Source organism: Pyxicephalus adspersus, chromosome 3 (genome assembly GCF_032062135.1).
Source record: "Pyxicephalus adspersus chromosome 3, UCB_Pads_2.0, whole genome shotgun sequence".
Taxonomy (NCBI): Eukaryota; Metazoa; Chordata; class Amphibia; order Anura; family Pyxicephalidae; genus Pyxicephalus; species Pyxicephalus adspersus.
The window spans coordinates 49093126-49115647 of NC_092860.1; the positions used below are offsets into that span (position 1 = coordinate 49093126).

Sequence of the window (22522 nt, forward strand, 5' to 3'; positions counted from 1 at the left end):
CAAACCTCTCCCCATTCTGTCACAGGGTTCCGCCATCTTCTTCCTTCTCTTCCTTGTTGTGATCTTTGGGCATCTTGATTGGCCAGGCAAAATGAAAACACAGGTTTGCAAGAGTTCATTTAGTCCTGACTATAGTAGCTGCATGTGAAAAATCTTGACAGTTCCACAGAGCAATCAGACCGGTATGAATGCTGATTGCAGAAGGGACATTGCCTGTCCATTCTACAATAAAGCCCTGTCCGATCACAGAAAAAAGCCACTGAGCATCCAGTAGGAAAGTTTGACGTCCCATTTAGATATGTGTGTTGCAGTAACACATCACAAACGTGTATGCACACACAGAACCAACATCACAGAACTTAAACCACCAGCCTAATCGTAATAAATTGACTGATTATTAAAATAATCATTACCCTACCCCTTACCACGATGCCTAGGTGAAATTGCTGTCTTCACCCATTTGTGAAGATTTTTGTGAAATGCAGAGTAGCAGAAATCTTGTACAAAGGTTTTCTTGCAATAGACCAGAGTAGCTTCTTTAGAGATTTTGCTTGCTTTGTATTCTGCAGAACTCTGTGACATTACACCTAGAAATTCAGAAAACGTGTAGGGCATCTATAATTCTCAATTATTTACTTTGTTTTTCACTTACTAAGTGTAGGTTATACAGGAAGAGGAAATGGGCCCTGGGAGTGTAAGTGGACCTTTCATTTTAGTGAATTGCCCCTAACGTTTTGTTTGATACAGCTTTCTAAAGAAGTCAATGCAGGGCAATGTCACTGCAACTCACCCCCGTACTGTGCGTCTCCCCAGCCACTCTTCCATTGCAGACAGCCTGTAATCAGTGGTGTTAGTGCCATTGTTATGGAGGAGCAGATCGCTTGCTTCCCTATACCTGGATGTGTTTGGTGTTGATGGCTGCAATAGGGACACAGTCACATTGCCTTGCATGGTAAAGGTGACTCTGTAACATAGTAGAGTGTTTTCCAACACAGTTTGAATAATAACTGTTGGACGTACTAATATTTCTAAGAATAATAGAGAAAAATAGTAAATTCTTTAATTTTATTATTGCACCCAGAATTCGGAGCTTGGTCATCTTTCTCCATCTTTCTAGTGCTACATCCTCTCCCCCCCCCCCCCCAACATGTATGTGTGACTTTATGACATGGGTATAATTCTTGTTGGTCATTTACACTAATCTGCATTAAACCATAGCATTAATTATTTCTGTGTAATCCTTCTGGCTCTGGCAGTCCTTGTTTCCTGTCTAGTGAATACAGACTTTTCTTTGCAGTGATTACTCACTGGGCAACATTTCACAATAATATACATACTGTATATGCAGTTTGGGGCTATTCTAAAAGATTATAAAAGTTTTTATTGTCAAATAAACCATTCATAACCGCTGATCTCCAAAGGGTCGAGGAGACAGTCTTTCTGAAAATCCTTGGAGGTGTGACAGATCCCTGGACCTTTCAGTTTGTGGTTGGAACCTCCTGAAGGGTTGGTGGATGAAACCAAAGTGCAGCAGGGAGACCCCATCATCCATCACTAGACCCCATCATCCATCACTAGAGGTGTCAAATGCAGAAGATCTCTAGCAGGTTTATGGTGGTGGTCAGGGCAGTTAGTCATATATGTAGTTTGCTGTCATGCTGATTTACCATCTTGCTCATTTATCATTTTTTTTCTTTTATACTCCTTGATCTGGATTTTCTCATGATGTGAGATATGTCTTTTCAAAGGGCAGTCTCGAAAACCTATATTAATGTTCTCCCCCAGCCCTTTTTAGCTGGACGCACTTTCCAGTAACCACCCGGCTGTTTTTGGGTGGCTACTTAAGAGTGTGGTCACAATACAGGGGCTGCCACCCACCTACAGTTTCTTCCCACCCAGCTTCAAAAAACGGGTTGAACACTGTATATACAGATCTTGACCTGGGGGAGCACAGACTTCACCTACCCTGTCACTTGACAGCGATCAGACCTACTGATTGGCTGTTAGACCAGGACAATGTCGCCTGGGAGGGGGGTTACAAAGTGCTGTATTTAGGAAGCCCTTTGTAAGATGCCTGTTAATTCGCCCTGCATTGGCAAGGAAACTGTATCTCTATGGAGCCATTGAAGAGAAACAGTATGCAGGCTCGAAGTATAAAAGCTATATGGGCAGCATATTCAGAAAGCATTCATGTATATTTGTAATCCAAGGTATCCTATCCTTGTTCTCTGGTTACAGCAGAATTTTAGTATTTTTTATTATTATTATTATTTATAATAAACAGGATTTATATAGCCCCAACATATTACGCAGCACATTGAATAGGGATACATTTAGATCTCATAGGCTTGGTGAACATAGATGAGGACATTTTTAGTTACCAATCTGGTGTCTATTAAGGTACGTTCACACGTCCACTGGCCGATATCAGATGAGAATCTTGCGTGAAAGATCCTTTCCAATGACTATAATTGCACGTGTGTATGCAGCTTTAGAGTAGAATGATTTTTTTGCTCCATCATAGATCACCCAAGACTCAAAAATTAAATTTGGTTGAAGATGGTTTAATTTTTTAAGAATATTTAATAGATTAGTGTTTCACACAAAAATTTGGGTTATAGAGCTTTAAAGGTAAGGGGAGGAGGACCCAGGTGGTGGGGAAATTCTAAGTACATGGTTGAAATTAGCCGTGATCAGTATGCCATACAAGGATATTCTGCTAGGAGATGATCAGTAAAGTCATCCATTTACTCCATGCTTATTTCCATTACTACCGTGTTTCCCCGATGATAAGGCAGGGCCATCAAATAAGACAGCCCCCCCTTTTTAGGTAAAAATGAAAAATAAGCCCCCCCCGCAAATAAGCCACCCACCGATTACTTACCAGAATCGCGTGGTGCGGTGGGTGACTCCGTGTGTGGTTCCACATGAACAATAACTGTGTACTGTAGTCTTCTTCATGGGTAAATAAGGCATCCCCCTGAAAATAAGCCCTAGAGCATATTTTGGCCTTCAAAAAAAATAAGACAGTGTCTTATCATCGGGGAAACAGGGTAGCTATAGCATACAAAGGTTCATATTTCCATTCACAATGAATATAAAAGGAGCCTTTCTTTGGTCAGGTTCCTAATGTATTCCTACAAGGGTACATTTTGCAAAGATGTAACCCAAATGTCTGTATGTTTTATATGGACAGCTCAGCGTAATGATGCTAATGTCATATATTTACATTAGGAAGGCAATGGATTTCTTGTGAATAAACCTCAGTGGTTGATGTTGTCATATATTTACATTAGGAAGAAATGTATTTGTTGTGATAAAAACTGGACTTCATATTTCTTAAGCTTTCCAGTATACTTGTTCTGTATTGAAACTGTTCTGCCTATGCAAGAGCTAAAAAAACACAAGAAAGGTTGGAGGGTGGCCCATCCCTTTCACTCCCTCTTAGAACATGCAGGACATGTGGGAGTAACATACCAACATTTGTGTTGTAACAATAAGGTAAGCAGCCTTTGCTGCAGGGTCTATCATCTGTCTTTACCTAGCTCCATCCTAGTCTGACTGTAATTGCTGTGTTGATTAGGACGTAAATGCGTATTTAATTTATAGTGACAGCATTTATGCAGCAACAGGTTTGGTGTGAATAATAAAGGATTATAACTTTTAGCTGTGAGTAAAGCATCTGAAAACTGAGAATTAATAGCATGCAATTTCCTCTTATATTACTCAGTATTTTCACTTGTTTTGGGAACCAGTTTTACTTCTATAATTTTGGATTTCTTATGTTAGGGGTGCCAGTCGTCCCTTATTAGAAGTGACAACCCTTATTTTGGTTGGAATCATGTCAGAGTCTATAAACATGTGAGCTGTAACTGTGTTTTTTCGTTAAGTTATTGGGGAAAATATCAGTTATAGACTGCTAAATGGAGTGGTGTGAAGAATCCATTGTCCTTGCAGTTGTGTGTGACTTGGCACGTAACCTGCATTGAACTTGTGGTGACCAAATGGTTGGTAAATCTCCTTGTTTGTACTTTGTGTGCAGAATGTACAAAATCGGTAAACCTCCATTTTTTTTTTTAACCAAGCCTCTAAGGAAAGTTTATTGTTGAGATTTACTTGCACTTTAATGTTGTTTTTGTTAACATACATTACCTTAATTTTTAATTTGCTTGCCTCCCTATTTGGTTGAAGAGGCCACCTATTGCAATAAAAAACAAAAGGGGAGGGCAGGGGCTAAGATTGACTAAGTCCAAATCTGTCTAAACGATAAGCTGCCTATGTCTCTAAATCTGTGGTGTTTTTGATGTGCAATTTTACTTAAGGCAACATCTGCTTACACACGTTTTAACGTATGCTCAGTATGAATTGCTCAGATGTGTGGCAGATTTCAAGAGACTCTGCATTCTTATCAGAGTTACCAGGCACACTAAAAACGCAAATCAAGAACCTGTCATTCTGAGCTATCACTAGTTTATGGACTAGATACAATGTAAAAACACAATGTGTTCCACTACAATGCTAATGGTTGCATAGCTTAACATGATGGTAGTGTTTTATTGAATAAGAATATTATAGAATACCCATACAAAACACTTAAAAGCCACACAGAATGTCACAGAACATAAAGTAGCCCTGGTAAAATCACATTTATTATAGTGTATTACAGATAAGGATTTCAAAAAGCTAAATAATCACGGTATGTAAAATAATACAAATGATGACTTTTAGGAAAGAATTGGAAAGATAGATGCGGATATCTTTTAGGAGCCACTTAATATGGAGAACCTAGTTTCTGTGCTATTAATACCCCAATGAGCCTGATATATTAAAGCTCCCCAAGGCTGGAGAGGATACACTTTCATCAGTGAAGCTGGGTGATCCAGCAAACCTGGAATGGATTTCTTCAAAGTCATTGTCTATTTTTATCAAATGTTTTCAAAACTGGACTAGATCTGTTCCAGATTTGCTGGATCACCCAGGTTCACTGATTAAAGTGTATCCTCTCCACCCTTGGAGAGCTTTAATAAATCATGCCCATTATATCAATAAGTAAAAACAGACCACAGGTCTAAAGTAATATAATTAGGTGAAATGTAACACTAAAATGTTTTAAAGTTAAAGTTCAATCAAACTCTAAGAGTAAAGGTGTCAGGGTATCCTTACTAAGACAACTATTTTTTAAGGGCAGTATGGAGGGTTGCCATATAAAGAGCTTCATGTGTGTAGTGGCTGGCTGCCATTTCATAAAAAATATGTATTTTAACACACACACCACGTTTGGGCTGCTGTTTTTTTATATTTCAAAGATTTTATTGAAGTTTTCAAATAAAGTTTACAAAAATTATTTCACAAGTCGACATGTCTAAAAAAAAAAAAAAAAAAAGTAACAAAAATGAGGATTCAACACTTTTAGTCTGGGTCTACATGGATGTTTTTAAAAACGCATGTAAACGTTCCTACTGCGTTTATATGTGTTTTTATGCACTTTTATTAGCGTTTTAAAACCTGCCTTTAAAACCCTGGAAAATGTCTATGCCGTGTTTCCTGCTTATAAACCTGGCAAACTGCCCCATTAAAATCAATGGGAGCGTTTACCTGCGTTTTCCAACGTTAACCCCATGTTTATTTTTTTTAACCTTGGAAGCAGCGTTATAGATAACGCTCATTAACGTGCCTCAAGGAAATGTCCTGGTGTAGATTAGCCCACTGAAATGCTTGGAAATTTCAAACATGGGCTTTTAATGGCTCAGGTTAAACGCTGGGGAAAACGTTTGTGTAGACTAAGCCTAACAAAACATAACTTCTCAAGTACTTTAGAAAAAGATACAAATAAATTTCTATTTATCAATCAAAAAAAACAAAACTTCATTAGGGCTGGGTTTTTTTTTTATTAGATGAGTTGGAGTGGGTGCATTTGGTGCACATTAGAACCCATTAGAAATGAATGAGTGTGCACACCATAACGTAATGCCTGCAGTGCCAACTGTTGCACCAGGTTTCATATACTTCAGTGCCCATGGACTATTGGTAATGACCCATAGAGTCAAAGAGTGAAGAGGGATTTATTTGGTAAGTGTTATTCATGTTTAAAAAGCATAATTTTTTTAGCAAGACAGTCAAGTCTAGGTCGGTCAGTGTAGCAAACTGTTTCAGAATATTGAAGGGGCCATTGTGAGAAAGTCTTGCACCCTGACCAGGAGATCAACTGTCAAAAAGACACTGAATAGGAGCAATTGGGAACCAATTTGTGCACACGCTTGCATCTGCTTTTGTGGCGAATCATGCTATGGTTCCGAAAAAGTTGAAGAGTGGATACACATTGCCTGAGGTGTGGGTTGCTAGTCCTGGTGCATAGCAGCAGTTTACTATGTTCTTGGGAGTGGCTAGCTACACAGGTTTCCACTGGACAAAGAGTCACCAGATTTGCTCTATGAGCTTACTGAAGTCTAGTAATGCGTACTAGCATGCTATTGATTTCTGACCAAGTACAATTACGAGCATGACACTCCCTTTTTGTTTTTTTTTTATTACCTTGAGAAGTAAGATTTTAGAAAATATTTGCTTTAAAAAACATTTTTAACATATATAAGCGATTTTCACACATGACCTCATTTCCTCCTTTTCTTTCATTGAGAACTGTCTTCAAAGCAAAACAGTGCTTTGATTACATTCAGCGTGTCTACTTCTATATTATAACTGCATATAGGAAGTGAAAGCAAAGAAGGCATCCACTTCACATTTTTCGTTAACAATCGTTTTTATTGAGCAATAGTAGCAAAAAATCAAATACAAAAAGTCACATAAGTACAAAAAAAAGGGGACATGAAAAATGTAAAATGGAACAAGACAATACAGAATATCAAATACACAGTATGTAAGGAAATAGGGAAAGGAGCTGGGGGAAAAGTCTATGCCTAAAGCCAGCAGATCCTCCAGAATACCACTGAGAACAGAATACAAAATAAGTACTAAAGCAAGCGAGCTTTTAGAGGGCCATGGAACCCCAGAGAGTAGGGTGACAGTAAGCAATCCAGGGGTCCCATACCCCCAGAAACCGGTCATGGGTGTCAGTCAAAATGCTGGTCAGGTCCTCATTCACCATAAATACATCCAGTCTAGACTTAACTTCACTGAAGGCCAATCTTTCAGTCCTCCAAGCCCTGGATATTGCTTGTTGAGCCATCAGAAAAACAAAGGTTGCCAGGTTTCTAGAGGGCTGAGAGAGCGCCAAATCTGGAAGGTGTAGGAGAGCACACCATGGATCCCGGATCATGGGTCTATTCAGCAAAAAACCAAGTAGGTTGTGTACTGATTCCCAAAAACTGGATAGTTTAGGACATGTCCACCAAATATGGAGCACTTCACATTTTTTTTCATTCAGTTATTACAACTCTGTTGCCCTTTCTAACTTAACCGTACATATCAGAAAATCAATTGGGGAAATTAGAATGGACATTTAGGGTGATCCCAGATGCCTTTCTTGTTGTCCATCCTGGTTTGGACAAAATTATGTGGCATCTGCCTGCTTCTAGAAACCATGTGCCCTATTGATTCTGTGGGTATATTGTAGCTTGGGTATGGCCAGCATTTTACATAGTAATTGATTGGTATGTATTTGAGTTGTAAAGCTGTCAGAAAGAACTTAATCCAAGACCACCCTCTTCTGAAATCTATTCTGTTGTTCCGAACCACAAAATCTTTCACTACATCCTACACAGGCAAGCCTAATTTCGAAGACTTTGTAGGATGACTTGGCTTTAAAAAAATGACTTTTTTCCCCTGATCTAAAATAAAAATTAAGATAATTTCAGATGTGTTCATTTTCTTTTCAGTTTATTTATACTGATATACGTTGTTTTATTTTTTTAGCGGGCATCTGACGAGCTTCTCTCTTCTGGTATCGCTAACGGGCCTTTTACCATGAGCCATTCCACTCCAGCTACAGGTACAGTGAGTCTGAGAGCTAGCGTGCTGACCTTTGCAGGCCTTGTACGAAATACATAATTTCTTTTTTCAGCTTGAATGAATACCTAGTAATATTACGAGTTCTTAAAAACCACTAGATCACTTTAAAATAAATCTACTTGAATAAATTTTACATTTATTTGATTTGGCTTTCTACCCTAGTCATGGCTACGTAGATACTTAAAGTGACATGTAGTATAAGGACATTTTGGAAAGCCTGTCGAGCAAAATTATTGGATGAAGGTCAAACGTATTAGTGACAGTTTGCAGGGAAAATACTGGCTTTGGGTCAGTTTATTTTTTTTTTTTACAAAAAACATTCAGTGATATATTTGATTTCCAGAGCACTGTGGATTAGCTTAAGAGAATGCACCTCAGTTTCTGCCTACCTAATGGCTCTATCAGCTTTGACTTGAACTTTGAGCATGAAATAAGGAATTAGCCATTCGGTTATGTCACTGCTAACTCATCCATTTCCTCTTGTAAATTACAGCTTGAGATGCAGTCTGTAAATAAAAGGCTTTTTAAAAGACTTAAAAAAGAAAAATAGTAATGTGCAGTTTTTCTTACAACAGAAACCAAAAAAAGTAAAAAAACATGAAGAAATTATGTAATAACAAAAAAAAAAAAAAACATTTTCCCTGTATGGGCATAATGTTTAAGATCATGCATTTGTGCCAGGCCGGGCATGTTAAGATGTTGCTTAGCAAGACTCGCTGCAGCTTAGCTGTATGTGAATATTGGACCATTATTACTGTAGTAAACACAAATAGGACCCTCGCCAATTCACCTATAAATTTTCAGCAAAGTAGGCAACAAATAAAAAGTTATTTCTTTTGTGTTGATTCCTGCAGTTATAAGATAGACATGAGAGTTGGAGGCCTTTTTTTCAAATCTGCACTTCTTTAATTAGGATGGTGGTGATAGTGTGTGTTGCAGCACCCCAACAACAATGCTGTATGTACCTTAATTCTCCTGAATTTAATTAGACCATTCAATTTTACAGGCTGCCTTCATTTAATGTACATTTACATGCAACGCAAAATACATGTTGTACACATAACCATATTTTCATTTTAACATGTGGATTATAATATATTGCAGTTTTTGTGCTGACTTTTATTTAAAGTTCTTAACTGACTGTTCTGTCTGATCCTTTTATCAATGTTTCTCAGCTAGGGCTAGTTTCACATTAAGCATACTTTACCAGCATGTTTGCCAACATTTGCTGTTGGGATGTCCTCTATCTAACTCTTGGATAGGGGTATTTGGGCAGATTTTGCACATTGACTTAAGCTGGATATGTGTTTGTACTAAGCTTTCAGTTTTAAATTGTGAGAATCTGTGACCCCTAACTCGTAACCATAACAAGCTATTCAATACCTCGGTTTCCATTAGTTTAGGGATAGAAAATTAAAACCCTTTGTTTTTTTTTTATTTTTAGGGTTCTGTCAGATTGGGGGTATATTCCCTTTCCCTGTTATCCCAAAACACAGCACAGAATATCTCCTTTTAGACAATTGACACCAGTATAAGTGTCCTACTGGAGTATATCTTCTCTTCTCCCGTCCCAGTGACAACTGTAATATTTTTTTTTTTTATCCAATGACTTTGGGTGAATCTCCCCAACTAAACCACAGACCGCAATTAAAACCTGACATTCCAGGCTCTCATTGACAAGTGATTTGTATTCAATTGATAATAATAAAAATATATATGGACATGTAAGGTCTTCTTGAGATGTTCCTTTTCCAGATTTTCACAGCTTGTTGTTCCTGCCTGTCAAATGTGTAGATCTGCTGATTATTTATTTTTTAATTTATTTTATTTTTTGCTTATTACTGCTTTCCAGCAGTCTCTTATTTAAAATTTGTCTCAGGTGGACGTGGCTAATGGTTGTGCTTTCTGACATAAATGCCAAAAGTGGACAGAATCCATTGGTAGATACAGCAGTTTACAAATGTATATTTAGGGTTTTGTTTAGAATTTTTTTTTTTAATTTTTGGCACATATTGTTCTATCATGCTGCAAGCTTATTATCCTCTACACTATGATATAAAACCTGTGTTTGCAGCACTACCCGTGTTACCTGCATCCACAACATGATCTCTAGATTATTTGCAGTTTATGGTTATGCAGTGAGGAAATGGTTGAAGTCGCCCTACTCAGCTATGGAAGCAGAAAAAAGTTCCGTACAGCACTTTCAAGCAACATTTAGTCACAAATTATTATAGGCAGGGTTAAATTTAAGGACCAATAGGAGAGAAAAGATGTGTGTGATTTTCAGTTGGGCTCTACCCGATATATAAATATATATAGATAAATAGATATAGAGAAAGGTGCTTTCCCTTTAAAGATCTGCTGGCTCATAATATGATGGTTGAATTTATGATTTTGCACAATCTTTAGGATTTACCTGTTTTTTGACAAAGCATTTTAAATGGCTGATTTCCTTATTTATTTTTGTTTTTTTCAGCTAATGGGAACAATAAAAAATTCAAAGGAGATCGATCCCCCTGTTCTCCATCACGAGTTCTTCATATCCGCAAGATTCCAAATGAAGTCACAGAGTCTGAAATCATCTCACTAGGTCTGCCATTTGGAAAAGTCACTAATCTTTTATTGCTAAAAGGAAAAAGCCAGGTAAACCACATTGCATTCAGTATAATAAAATTGTTTAAAACACAACTGTAAAATGCATAAAAACATTTGATCTGCTTTAGGGGCAGCAACATGAGGGGAGTTTGGTTCAGGGGAAGGATTCTAGCCACACACAAGCAATTCATACTTCTTATACCAGGAGTACAGCTGTCTTCAGTGCAATCTTTTTTTTTTTTAATTAGATACTAAGAATAACCTACATGGAGCATGCTCGATCCATGCTTCTCTATTTTGAACCTACCTGTAGATTTAGTGGCTTCATAACCAAGTTGGTTAGTGTGCATCAGTTTAACTTTTGAAACGACTTTAAATTGTAACTAAGGAGAGAGCCTTACAGATTTGATGTAGTGTATATTCTATTAAATCTGTTAGCATTAAAATAGTTATTAAACATGGGGCTTTCAAAGGAAATAAAATGGAAAGCATTGTTAATGCAAAATAATTTTTTTCTTTTTTTTACATTCACTTGCTATGTGTTCATAATCTGTGGTCAATGTGTAAATGCAAAAGTGTGAAAGCTTCAAACTGAAAGAAGCCTGTAGGGAACAGGGAACAAACACAGTTTAAGTCAGCCTAAGAGTCACTGGGGCCAGAGCCTAAAGTGTTAGATGAAAGGTATCCTAAATTTTTGGGAGGTGACACTTGTCTAGTTCTTCTGAGTGGTTACATTGAAGTTTTGAGGCAACCTAGCTCATTGTGAGCTTGCAGCAAACAAAAGTTACTGAAGTTCTTTGATATATTTTACCACTACTAAGTATCCTTTTCCTATTGGCATGTTCAGTAATTTTACTTGCATGCATGAATAGGTTTATAACATGTCGCAATACCAAAGTTCAAATATTAGCATTTGTCGTTCAAGACAATGCTCCAGCCAACTGATGACTGTTCTCGGGCCTAAGAACAGCATTATGAGAGAGTGATGTTCCATTTCCTTGTTCTCCCCTTCCCTAGTCATTAATTGTTTTAGACTGTACATGGCAAGTTAAGGCAAGAGTTGGCTGCTAGTGTCTGAGTTGTGTGAAATTATCTGTAATTCACAACCAGTCATCAAAGCTGCTGACCAGGCCCCATAATTTACACAATTGCCCTTTCCTTGGGCTTGCATACAGAAACTGAATGTTGACTTTTGATGAAACCAGAACAACAGATGGCTAGTCTTCTTGAGAGAAAAAAGAAAATAAGTTTTGTGATGTCTTAACTTGCAACTTTAATTGTGGGCCTTGCTTGTTTTTATTTAGAACTGGCTGCAGTGATTTTAAGATATGGGTAAAAATAAAGAATAAAAAAAAATAAACTCTATCACCAAATTGCCTTTTTATGTAGTATAAAACTACAGTGTTCATTAATAAATAGTACTGAGTAGATGCTGGGATTGAAGTTGAATCTGCTAATATTTTGTCTTCTCTGGTTCTTCCCATCAAGGCAGATCATTTCTGGTGGGAAAGGCCAGCAGGGTGTTGTAGATAGCTTCTAAAAACATCATACAATCCTGCCTCAGTAATTCCCTGGGAGTCCTCAGTAGGCAGACTCTTGGAAAGAGGTCTGCAAATATCAAAATACTTTGATGGATAGTTTTCAGTATGGAGATGTTGGCCTTCCTAGGCAGACTTTATTTGCACGCAGACTACCCTAGCTAGCACCCACACACATGCAGTAAGGTAATTGGCTTCCCCCAAATTGACCTCAAACTGTGGTAATGCCTATGGTAGGGGGACATTAGCTTGTGAGCTCCTTTGAGGGACAGTTAGTGACATGACCATTGACTTTGCGAAGTGCTGGATAATATGTCAGTGCTATATAAATACTCAACGATTGGTAATAAGTGGCTTTATTGTCTGTAGTGTTCTGTTGCTGTAATTGAGTAGGGTGCTAATATTCTAGTATTCTGGCATTTTTGCATTCTCAAAAGTGAGTGTTGTAAAATAAATTTAATACCTTGTGATTCAAATAGGATGAGGTGCACTGGGACAAAAGATGATATTCTTGGCTTCGTCATATGACAATGTAAAGCATTTTTGCTAAACAGACACTTTTGACTGGAGTTTCTTGGGGGAAGTGGATGAGGAAAGAAGAAATTAGAAAGGTCAGGCTAGGCAAAGATGTATAAAAGTGTATTTTTTGCTGAATTTGTCTTAAAATAAATCCCTTTTTTTATATTTCCTGGTCTTTTTCCTCTTTTATTTATAAAAACCTAATTTCAAGGTTTTTATTATTAAATAATATACACGATGGATCACCTAGCTAGTACAAAAACCTTGTAAAATGAATTACCTTTTCTTAGTGATCAGGTTCATTTAGTATTTGGATGAAGAAAATATCTTTGATTTGTTAAAAGATCAGAGCTTTTATATGTTTAAAGTTAGTTTTAGTTAGGGTTTTTCTGCTTCTATTTTGACATTTTATTTTAAAAATATGTCCTTGCTCACACCACTTTGTGTAGAGGCGTCTTCATGTTACTGAATAGTTTGGTTTGTATATTTGTTTGCTTTTGGCTCCTGTCTCAAGTTGTCTGGAATGCACTCTCCTCAGTGGGCCTTGAGCAAATATCCTTGTTTTTTTTTTTTTTTTCTTGGGAAAATAGATATTGTGGCGCTAGCAAGCAATAAAGCTTGATTCGTTTTTTGACTACTGTTAAAATCATAGTCTGAAATGTCTTTATTAGAAATGCTAATGCTGTTCTGCATGATATTGAGTTTTTTTGCCGTTTGATACTTTGGTTTGCTTTTTAGCCTTATAGAGCTAAAGGGGTAACAATACTATGAAACAAAGTTTACATATTTTTCCTGTGCACCATACCCTTTTTCTTTCTTGAAATACCCATCCTTTACCTACTCTTGATGCAGCTTGCTATAAGGATACTCCTGTGCAGTAGTTCCCCATAGACCGTTACGGGATCATGTTCCAAGGCTGTTGACCCTTCAGAGGCCGTCCTATAGAAGTCTATGGAAAGCTACTGTGCAGACACAGCCAGGGCACAGAAGACCTTCAGGATGGATTGCAAGCCAATGATTTATGCTCCTGGGGAAGAAAAGTGTGGGGTAGTTTTATGCTGGGAATGGATGGAGGAGGGGCAAACTCCAAAAACAAAATGTACATGTGTGTATGTTCACTGAGCAAGCTTAAATACAGAGCGGGGTTAAATCCATACTCCGATTAGAAGCAATGTTAAATGTGGTGATGTATATGTATTTAATAAATATTTATGTTGACTTTATGTTGAAGGAAACTGAACCAATAATTTTTGAATTAAAGTTTCTGTTTTATTCTTCAGTACAAATATGGAGAACTTGTGCACTTTGCTACCATGGTTTCTGTTAGATTGCAGATAACCATGGACCTGTTATACTGACACTGTTATACTGACACATCTTCTTCCTTTAAAAGGCCAGAACATCACATGTGACGCTTGATATATATATTTTTTTTTTTTTGGCGACTAGTTATTTTAGGCTTTTATGTGTTCACTTTGTACACTTGGCTTTCTTTCTGTATGTTACAGCAGAATCTGAAAGTAAGCATTTGGTTGCTTTAAGCTTCAGCACTGTTCCTGTTTCAATTTGTATAGATTAAACTGAAGGTTTGTAGAAGTAATGTATGTGTGTGTATTTACCATTTCTGCATTTACACGCATACCCCATTTTCTTGGGATATGCAGAGTTAAAGTTTTTTCATTCTCAGTATTTGTTGTATGAGTGCTTTTATACATGTTTTCCACACATAAATCCAGTTATTTTTAGTGTAAAAACTGATTTTTTTTTTGTTTTTACTTCTTGAAGCATTGTTTTTCCCTTGAACATCACACAGTTTAAAGCACTATATTATATTTATTTTTTATTTTTGGACAGCTTAAATTAAAGACATTGTTTATTCTCTCTGGTTTCTGCAGGCATTTTTGGAAATGGCTTCTGAAGAAGCAGCTGTCACAATGGTGAATTATTACACCCCTCTCACTCCTCATCTCCGCAGCCAGCCTGTCTACATTCAATATTCCAATCACAGGGAACTGAAGACTGACAATCTGCCTAATCAATCAGTGAGTACTACTCCTTGTAGAAATCATAGGAAATCATAGATTGTGAATAGTTCAGTTGATTTTTAGTTGAGTGTTTCTAGCCTTTTGTATTATTTTACCCATTTGGCTGTGTTGTGTGCACACACTCTGGCCTTGTATATTATTGTGGCTTACTAAAGTCACAAGACATTCTAAGTCCTTGGTGCTATTGGGACTTCACAAGAACTGACAAGTGTAGACTGGAGTATCTGTCAGGGGAGGGGAGAAGGTGGCACAACCAATTTCAAGGTGTCTGCACATACCTGTAGCATAATCTAAAAGCTTGCTAATATGGATTTCCTGGAAAGGCAATGTTAAATATTTAAGGGTGCTAAAGCTTGCATGCCCCTTTCTTTCTGCTGCACATTCGTATTGGCTAGTCAACAGTCAATAGGTATTGTGGAGTGTGGGTGGTAACAGCAAGCTCAAGCACAACCCAAAAGTGCTGAAGATATCTTTATAACCATCTGTAGCTTTCAAATACAACAGAATATTTCAAATAATACAAATAAATAATCTAATGGGCAATCATGATGGGACTCTTAACTTATTACTTTGTTGCACATCTTTATAGGCAATCATTGCAAATTAGCGATTCCTGTAGCATTAGTAAAATATGCACTAGTTAACAGGTAGATTGGCCTAATTATTCTAAGCAAACTGTTCATACGGTTTAAAGAAGGATTCCTTCTCCACACTGCATGTTTTAGTGCTTCACATAAATGTTCAATGGGACTCAAATCAGACTTTTCTGAACTAACTTTCTATGTGCTCCATGCCCCCCCCCCCCCCTCCCATTTTTCTCGGATGCTTTAAGCTGTGCAGTTTTTTTTTTTTTTTTTACCCTGTTTGAGCATCCATGACTTTCAACGGAGGTCCTCCTACTGAAACTGGATCTTCTTCTAACTGAGCCCACTGTCACTCACAAAGCAACAGATGGTACAATCAGACACTAATGGACCTTGACCTCTGAGCTCAGTCTGTATCACTTTGTTGTTCTTGGTGTTTTTTTCTACCATTGTTACAATCCTTTGCCTATTCTAGGGTTTGTATAACTATATATATATATATAATCTTGCAACTATAATTTATTTCTTCTGATGTTTTACATTGCCCACACAATTTTGCACAAGTTCTGAAGAATTGCTTTGTTCTATAGTTTATCCAGGACAAGCACTTGAATCTTGAACAAACATAAATTGAGCCATCAGTGTTCAAAATATTTGCTTGAGGCAGTACACAGAGATATGTCATCCAAAGATACAGGTGTACCAACCATAGATTTCGTGCCTTCTACAGAGAGATGTTTCAGATCATCATGCTACAATGTAATTTTTTTTAAATACGTAGCCATTCTCTACAGATAGGATGTTGTCTTTTAAATAAACATTAGTAGGTGAGTTAGTAACCCCATTTCTTATCAATTTCTATTGTATAGTGTATTCATGCCTATGGTAAAAATGTGATTCAGGGAATCACACATTAGTTTCATCTTTGTAAATTAACACTTTGCACATTTAAATGTGCCGTTCATTTTGCTACTGACTCCGGTTGTGATAGAATCTAAAAGGTGCCTACATTACAAACACTGACATTGTTCAATGAACCAGGCTGCCTGAGCAGTTCTCAGTGGCATAGAGAGGACCCAAGACCCCTAAATTTGATTTGCTAGAATCAATTTTTTAAAAGCAAGGAGATGCTAAATAGCTTACATATTTATTAATATTTTATTTGGATTGACCTAACAACCAGAATCTTTTTTTCTATAATGTCTGGAAGACTTAATATTGTTATCTTTTGCTACTTTAAAATCATATCATATCATTACTAGATTAATAGTTGTTTTTTGTTTTGTTTTTTTCAGCGTGCTCAGGCTGCCTTGCATGCTGTGAATGCTGTCCAGTCCGGAGGTCTGACACTCACAGGTGGACCTACTGCTGAAGGCTTAATGTTATCTGGGCAGAGTCCTGTTCTCAGATTAATTGTGGAAAACCTATTTTACCCTGTCACGCTGGAAGTTCTTCATCAGGTAAGATGTAGCTAAAGACAAATAAAAATAATTATGTGGCTTTAATGAAGATAACATTTGCAAAACTAGGACCATTCAAAGACAAGCATATACAGCAATTCAAACAAGCACATTACAAGATCTTTCATAACTGGGTGCCCTAGCTTTTCCAGGATTTGCTCTCCAACTATAGTGAATTTAAATACCAGCATATCATTGCTTAAATAAAAATTTGTTTTATTAAAGATAAATCAGTACATGGATTTTCTGAAATGTTGCAGTACTCTGCATAACAAGCATAGTCAATGCTACGTACTGCTTGTTAATGCTCAGTCAGATTTCCAGTAAATCTCAGGTCTCTTACAATTACATTAGTTTGAATTCTGTTTGTCACTTCCTGGAAATTCAGAATTGAAGAACTAAAGTTGGTTATTTCCAGACTGCCTTTGTTCTTGGATTTGTTTTTTAAATTTCATTAATAAATGTAATAATAAACTTTAAAAAAAACACACAAAAAATATATAGTTTAACATGTAACTGTACAGCAGCATATATATATATATATATATATATATATATATATATATATATTATATAAATATTTTTTTTTCTTTGTATTGGACTCAATACAGCTATTTTGCATTGAATCCAATTAAAAAATGATTTTGAATTTCCTGCCGCTAACTCCTGGCCGCAGGTCAGGGGAAACCCCGTTGATCTTGGCTCTGCAGTTAGCAGCTGGAGATCAAAAGAGGCAGATGTGTCCCCAGGACCTGCGGGCACGAGCAGGACCCCAGGGGACAGCGACGGAGCAAGGTAAGTGTTTTTTTTTTTTTTTTTTTTTTTTTTTTTTTAAAGTAACCCCGAGTGTGACTCGGGATTACCACTTTTTGCAACTAAAATCCACCCCGAGTCACACTCGTGATTACCGCCTAGGTGGTTAAAGTCCTGCTAGTAGCAGTAGTAGTGGTAGTGGGAGGGATAGTTTGTAAAATGTTTATTTAAAAAAAGTGTGTTAGCCATACTAGTAGAATGGCTTTTGTAATTCTCCATTAAACTAACTTTTATTTGGGCCTGTGATAACAGGCTTCAGTGGGTGAAAGCAGCACGGTAAGAGGTCTTTGAGACACTTTAGAGATTAATCTGAATTAATTGCAGTAGAAATTCAATTGATCTGTTCTGAAGTGATCAAAAGCTCGTCTTCATTGGCCCTGAAAGAGCTGTTACTGTTGGATTTTTCTGTGCTCGAAACTTTGCTGTGGGCAAAAACTTTCACACACTTCTACTTTCCAATCCCCCCAGCATGTTATTAAGCCTTCCTTACTATGTGAAGGATTATAAATTTTGTCTAAATCACACTGCCCAGGTTTCCTGACCGTGCTCCTTCTAGGTTCATAGTATTTCTGACTTAGCTTTGCAGACACACCCACATTGGCCAGTCCCCCTTTTATGCAGCATTTAAGGAGGGGGGCACATCGAATACACCGTTACTGATATGAATGGTATATATGCTTTGTATTTCCTACAGTAAAGTCAGATACAGCCAGGAAACTAGCATTTTCAGAAGGTTTAAATGGTTTATTTTTCCACTTTGGGTGACTTCCTACTATATTACTGTTCGCAAAGAAAAATAAGCTTCATTTTGTTAATAAATAAGTAGATCTGTATTTTTGTAGTGTGAGTAAACTACAGACTTTGTTACGATCACTAGTTTAATTTTCTAAAATAGACAGGTTTAAATTATCTAGTGCTAGTTTCAGTTTTCCTTCTTTCTTTCTCTGTCTGACCCTCATACTAGTTTTTAGGTAAGGGGTTAAAATGCATATGGAGACTGTTGCTGTATTCAGGCATTGCAACCAGAACTTTTATGGTATATATATATATATATAAAAATAACAGTAATCACAGGAACTGAATTATTATTTCATATATTTCCTCTGTGAGGATGTGCAATTTTTGTCATACTGGTTTCCAGCACTTTTATACCCATAAACTGAAAAGTGTTTCCTTGTTATTTGTTACAGATCTTTTCCAAGTTTGGAACAGTTTTGAAGATTATTACATTTACAAAAAACAACCAGTTTCAGGCCCTGCTGCAGTATGCTGATTCACTGAATGCGCAACATGCCAAAGTGGTAAGGAAGGCACATGACGTGCACACTTATTACAGGAGATTAGGAAAAAGAACTATATTCTTTCATCATGTTTTACAGTGATTTGTAAAGTTTTGGCAAGCGTATGCTGTGTATTATCACATCCACAAAGCTGCTTTGTGTAATAATGTGGCAGTAAACAAAGGCCTTCAGTAATGAATGAGCCTGAAATGCTCTGGGATCCAGCTCTACAATGGCTGACCTATTTTGCAACATTGAGATAAGTGGCAATGCCCATGTAGAAATAAGGGGAAAATCTATCTACCTTGATGTGTTTTTACAAACTATCAGTTAAAGCAGCTTGTATGTATGTATGGAGATGATAAAGAAATTGTTTACATGCTACTGAGTAATTACCTGGCCTCTACAGTTATTTGTTGTAAAGGGGTATTTATCCTGCTATCTTAATTCAAATTTGCTGCATTTATGTGCTTTATCAGTATTTTGGGCCACAGGTACCTTTAGATAGTTGTACAAAAATCAATAAATAAATAAACCTGGTTTTTAGTGTTTTTTGGTAAATTGTTTTGTTTGGTATTTTGTGTCAATCCTTACACTCTATTTCAAAGAAGACTTGCATTTCATTCACTACCGTGATGGTAGCTAACTAGCCTAAATTAGCAGTGTGAAATAAATGCCAAATATAATATTAGGCGGTATGTGTGCTATAAACCAAATGCAGTATTATTTAAAAAGTAGCTGGGGAGAACACTGCAAATGCGTTTGGTCCCACTAGAATAAAGAAATAATTTGTATGGCTGTAGCCATTCCTAAAATAAGAAGTATTGAAGAATAAATAGCTGGTAAGAAATGTTTTGCATGTAGTATATAGTATGTCAGCTCATATCTGTGACCAAAACGTAACCAGTGTAGGTTTATGGGCGATTAGCTATTTAATAGCTAGTTTTACAAACCCATGTCTTCTGACCTAAATTTAAACCTTTTTTTTAATAGCCAAGTTTGCCTTTAGCATTTAGCTAGCATGGTACAAGATCAAAGTTAGGTCTTTTGTTGTTCGCACTAAATTTGATCCGTTGAGGTCAGGAAGTTTGCTGTACTTCCAGGCATAATAATAATACTGTGTATCTGTTTTCTGCAGACTACAAAGCAGCACTTGGATTGTAAAATCTGAGCTGTTCTCAACAAAGAGTCTGTGTTCTCAATCATTGATCGGTTTTACAGTTTTTGCATATGCAAGGGCTGAATATTTGCCTAGATAAAGAATTCATACAACTAGTTTATTTGCAGGGACACTGAACATATCCCTAATCGCTTTTTTGGTGTTGTCACAGACAGATCTTGTTTTAGATGTAGTTTTGTTAGAATGTCAAAATTTAAAAAGATGTAGCCTTGTCCATATGTTTGGTCACCCCTAGTAAGATTAAAACAACTCAAGTGACAGGTTTTTAGAAATTTGGCTCTATTGTTACCCATTTGCTGTATTGTATTTCATAGTTTGTAACTGTGTATTCTGAAAAATTTACAGTATTTCTGAACTAAATGTATTCTACAAGGAAAACTGATACAAAAATAATTTTTTGTAATATTAAAAAAGTGACTAAGCTTATAAGGCTGCGTACACATGGACACAATCTTTCGAGATCCTTTCTGGTGACAAAAGAGTGACAGATGAACGAATGATCGATGTACGCACAGCTCTGTTAGGTTCTATGGAGAGGGAATGGTGGAGAACAAGCAAGTGGCACCCCACCGTGCTCTTCTCTATTGACTTGTTCAGCGGTTGTCAGTGGACCTCTGTACGAGTCAGGCTCTTGCCTGAGAGGAGCCCAACTGTTTCTATCAGGCAACTCGTGTGTACGTAGCCTAAAAATGTAAGTGAGCAATAAGTAAAAAAAGAAAGAATACCAAATTTACCTTAAACAGAGTGGGTGTAATTTATTGTAAGCTGGGTTTGTAGATGTATACCCCTCTTTTAGCATATTAGTTCTAAACTTTTACTGTTTTTTGCTGTAAAGAATAAAGAGAATGTAAGTTTTAAATAACATCTTAATAGGCAACTTTATATAAAACTTTGGAAACTCGGTTCCCCAAAAATATACAAGAGAAAAAAAAAATAGTGCATCTGCAACTAGTTGTAAATACAAAGTAATTCTTCTTGGCATACCACAGTAAATTAAATTGCGATTAGTCACACAGAATAATGGCCACTGAAATTTCTGTGGCATTTTTACAATTTTCTAGGTAAACATTTTCCAGGAAATAAGTTGGGTTTTTAAATAGAAGCTCTTTTCATTTGTAAGGCTTATTGTAATGTTTGACAGCGAATAAATAAATAGGGGTATATTTGAGAGTTTGCACTGACTAATATCTTTCTATTACCAGATTCTGCATATTTATATACTAAACACATAATCATGTGACTCTTCTATAGTGTTAGAGAAATGTCAATGTCTTATATTCATGATATTTTCAGTATCCTTTTTTTTATTTAGTTTATTTTTTAAGCCTGGTTTTCAACCCTGGCTGATGCAGTTGATAATCACCCTGCAATTCATATATAAATAAAGAGAATTTCTTATATATATATATATATATATATATATATATATATATATATCTATATATATATATATATCTATATAACTCTAAAAGAAAGAAATGATCTATTATTTTTGTTCTTGTGAAGTTAGTCACTGATATATCATTCCTTTTAGGTGCCAGACAATAAGTAGCAAGCATAAAAAATATATGTTTCTAACACCCTGACCCCCCACCCCACCTGACATCTGGTTCTTATCTGCAAGTCTAAAGTTTTAGGCCATAATAATAAGGACACATTTATATACTACTCTGTCACAACCGTTTGCCTGCTGAAATACACATGGATCTAGTTGTGATAGTCATAAAGTGTATAATATTGTGTTTCCTCTTCTCTATCCCTTCCCCAACCCTCCTGTTACTTTCCGCCCGAAGGTTCAAAGGTCATTTTCCATTATGTGGTTGCACAGCTTGTTTAATACACGTTAACAGGGTTTTTATTAACACTTTTTGTATGTTTTTAAACTTCTCAAACAGTAAAAGATAAAAAAGTACAAAGGGATATATTGTCAATTAACTTTTGTACACACTAAAGGTGAAAAACATAGTTAGTCCTATTTTTTTTTTTTTTTTTATCTAAACGTATTGAATGATTCTTTTTTGTGTTGAAGAATAATAAAATGCACAAATCTGTGCACAAGTCCATGGTGGGAATTTATCTATTTGCTCTGAATATGAAACCTAAAACAATTCATTATGTTCTGTATTTTGAAGACCACTTGAATTGTGTATTTTGTTGTACAGTGTGGTAAATGATAAATTAGGTTGGGTTTAAAAATCTGAAAATTCCAAGCAAATGTTATGCTATATATAGCTCTTTGTTGTAGTTGGTGAATAACAACTAAAGTTTAAGAAGACTTGTTTTATGTGTTACTATATTTGCAGTATATGGTGCAATCATTGTTATTAGTAATATAATTTTTTTTTTCCAAAAGGCACTGGATGGGCAAAATATTTATAATGCTTGCTGTACTTTGCGCATTGAATTCTCAAAGCTGACAAGCCTTAATGTCAAGTACAATAACGATAAAAGCAGAGACTTTACACGCCTTGACCTACCTACTGGAGATGGACAACCATCCCTTGATGCCACCATGGCTGCAGCATTTGGTAAATATTATTTTA

General features: G+C 36.4%; 1 protein-coding gene across 7 annotated transcripts in view; it reads left to right on the forward strand.

The window, feature by feature from the left end:
- Positions 1-22522, forward strand: part of PTBP3 (polypyrimidine tract binding protein 3) — an 89834-nt gene that overhangs the window by 45401 nt on the left and 21911 nt on the right. For 5 of the 7 annotated variants that reach the window (XM_072404515.1, XM_072404511.1, XM_072404507.1 and 2 more), the window contains 6 exons: positions 7870-7945; positions 10442-10608; positions 14513-14659; positions 16542-16706; positions 18710-18820; positions 22333-22507. In XM_072404515.1, the coding sequence (XP_072260616.1) occupies positions 7921-7945; positions 10442-10608; positions 14513-14659; positions 16542-16706; positions 18710-18820; positions 22333-22507 (790 nt within the window). In that variant the 5' untranslated portion in view covers positions 7870-7920. The remainder of the gene's footprint in view (positions 1-7869; positions 7946-10441; positions 10609-14512; positions 14660-16541; positions 16707-18709; positions 18821-22332; positions 22508-22522) is intronic. The other 2 variants (XM_072404513.1, XM_072404512.1) reach the window with 1 other exon arrangement.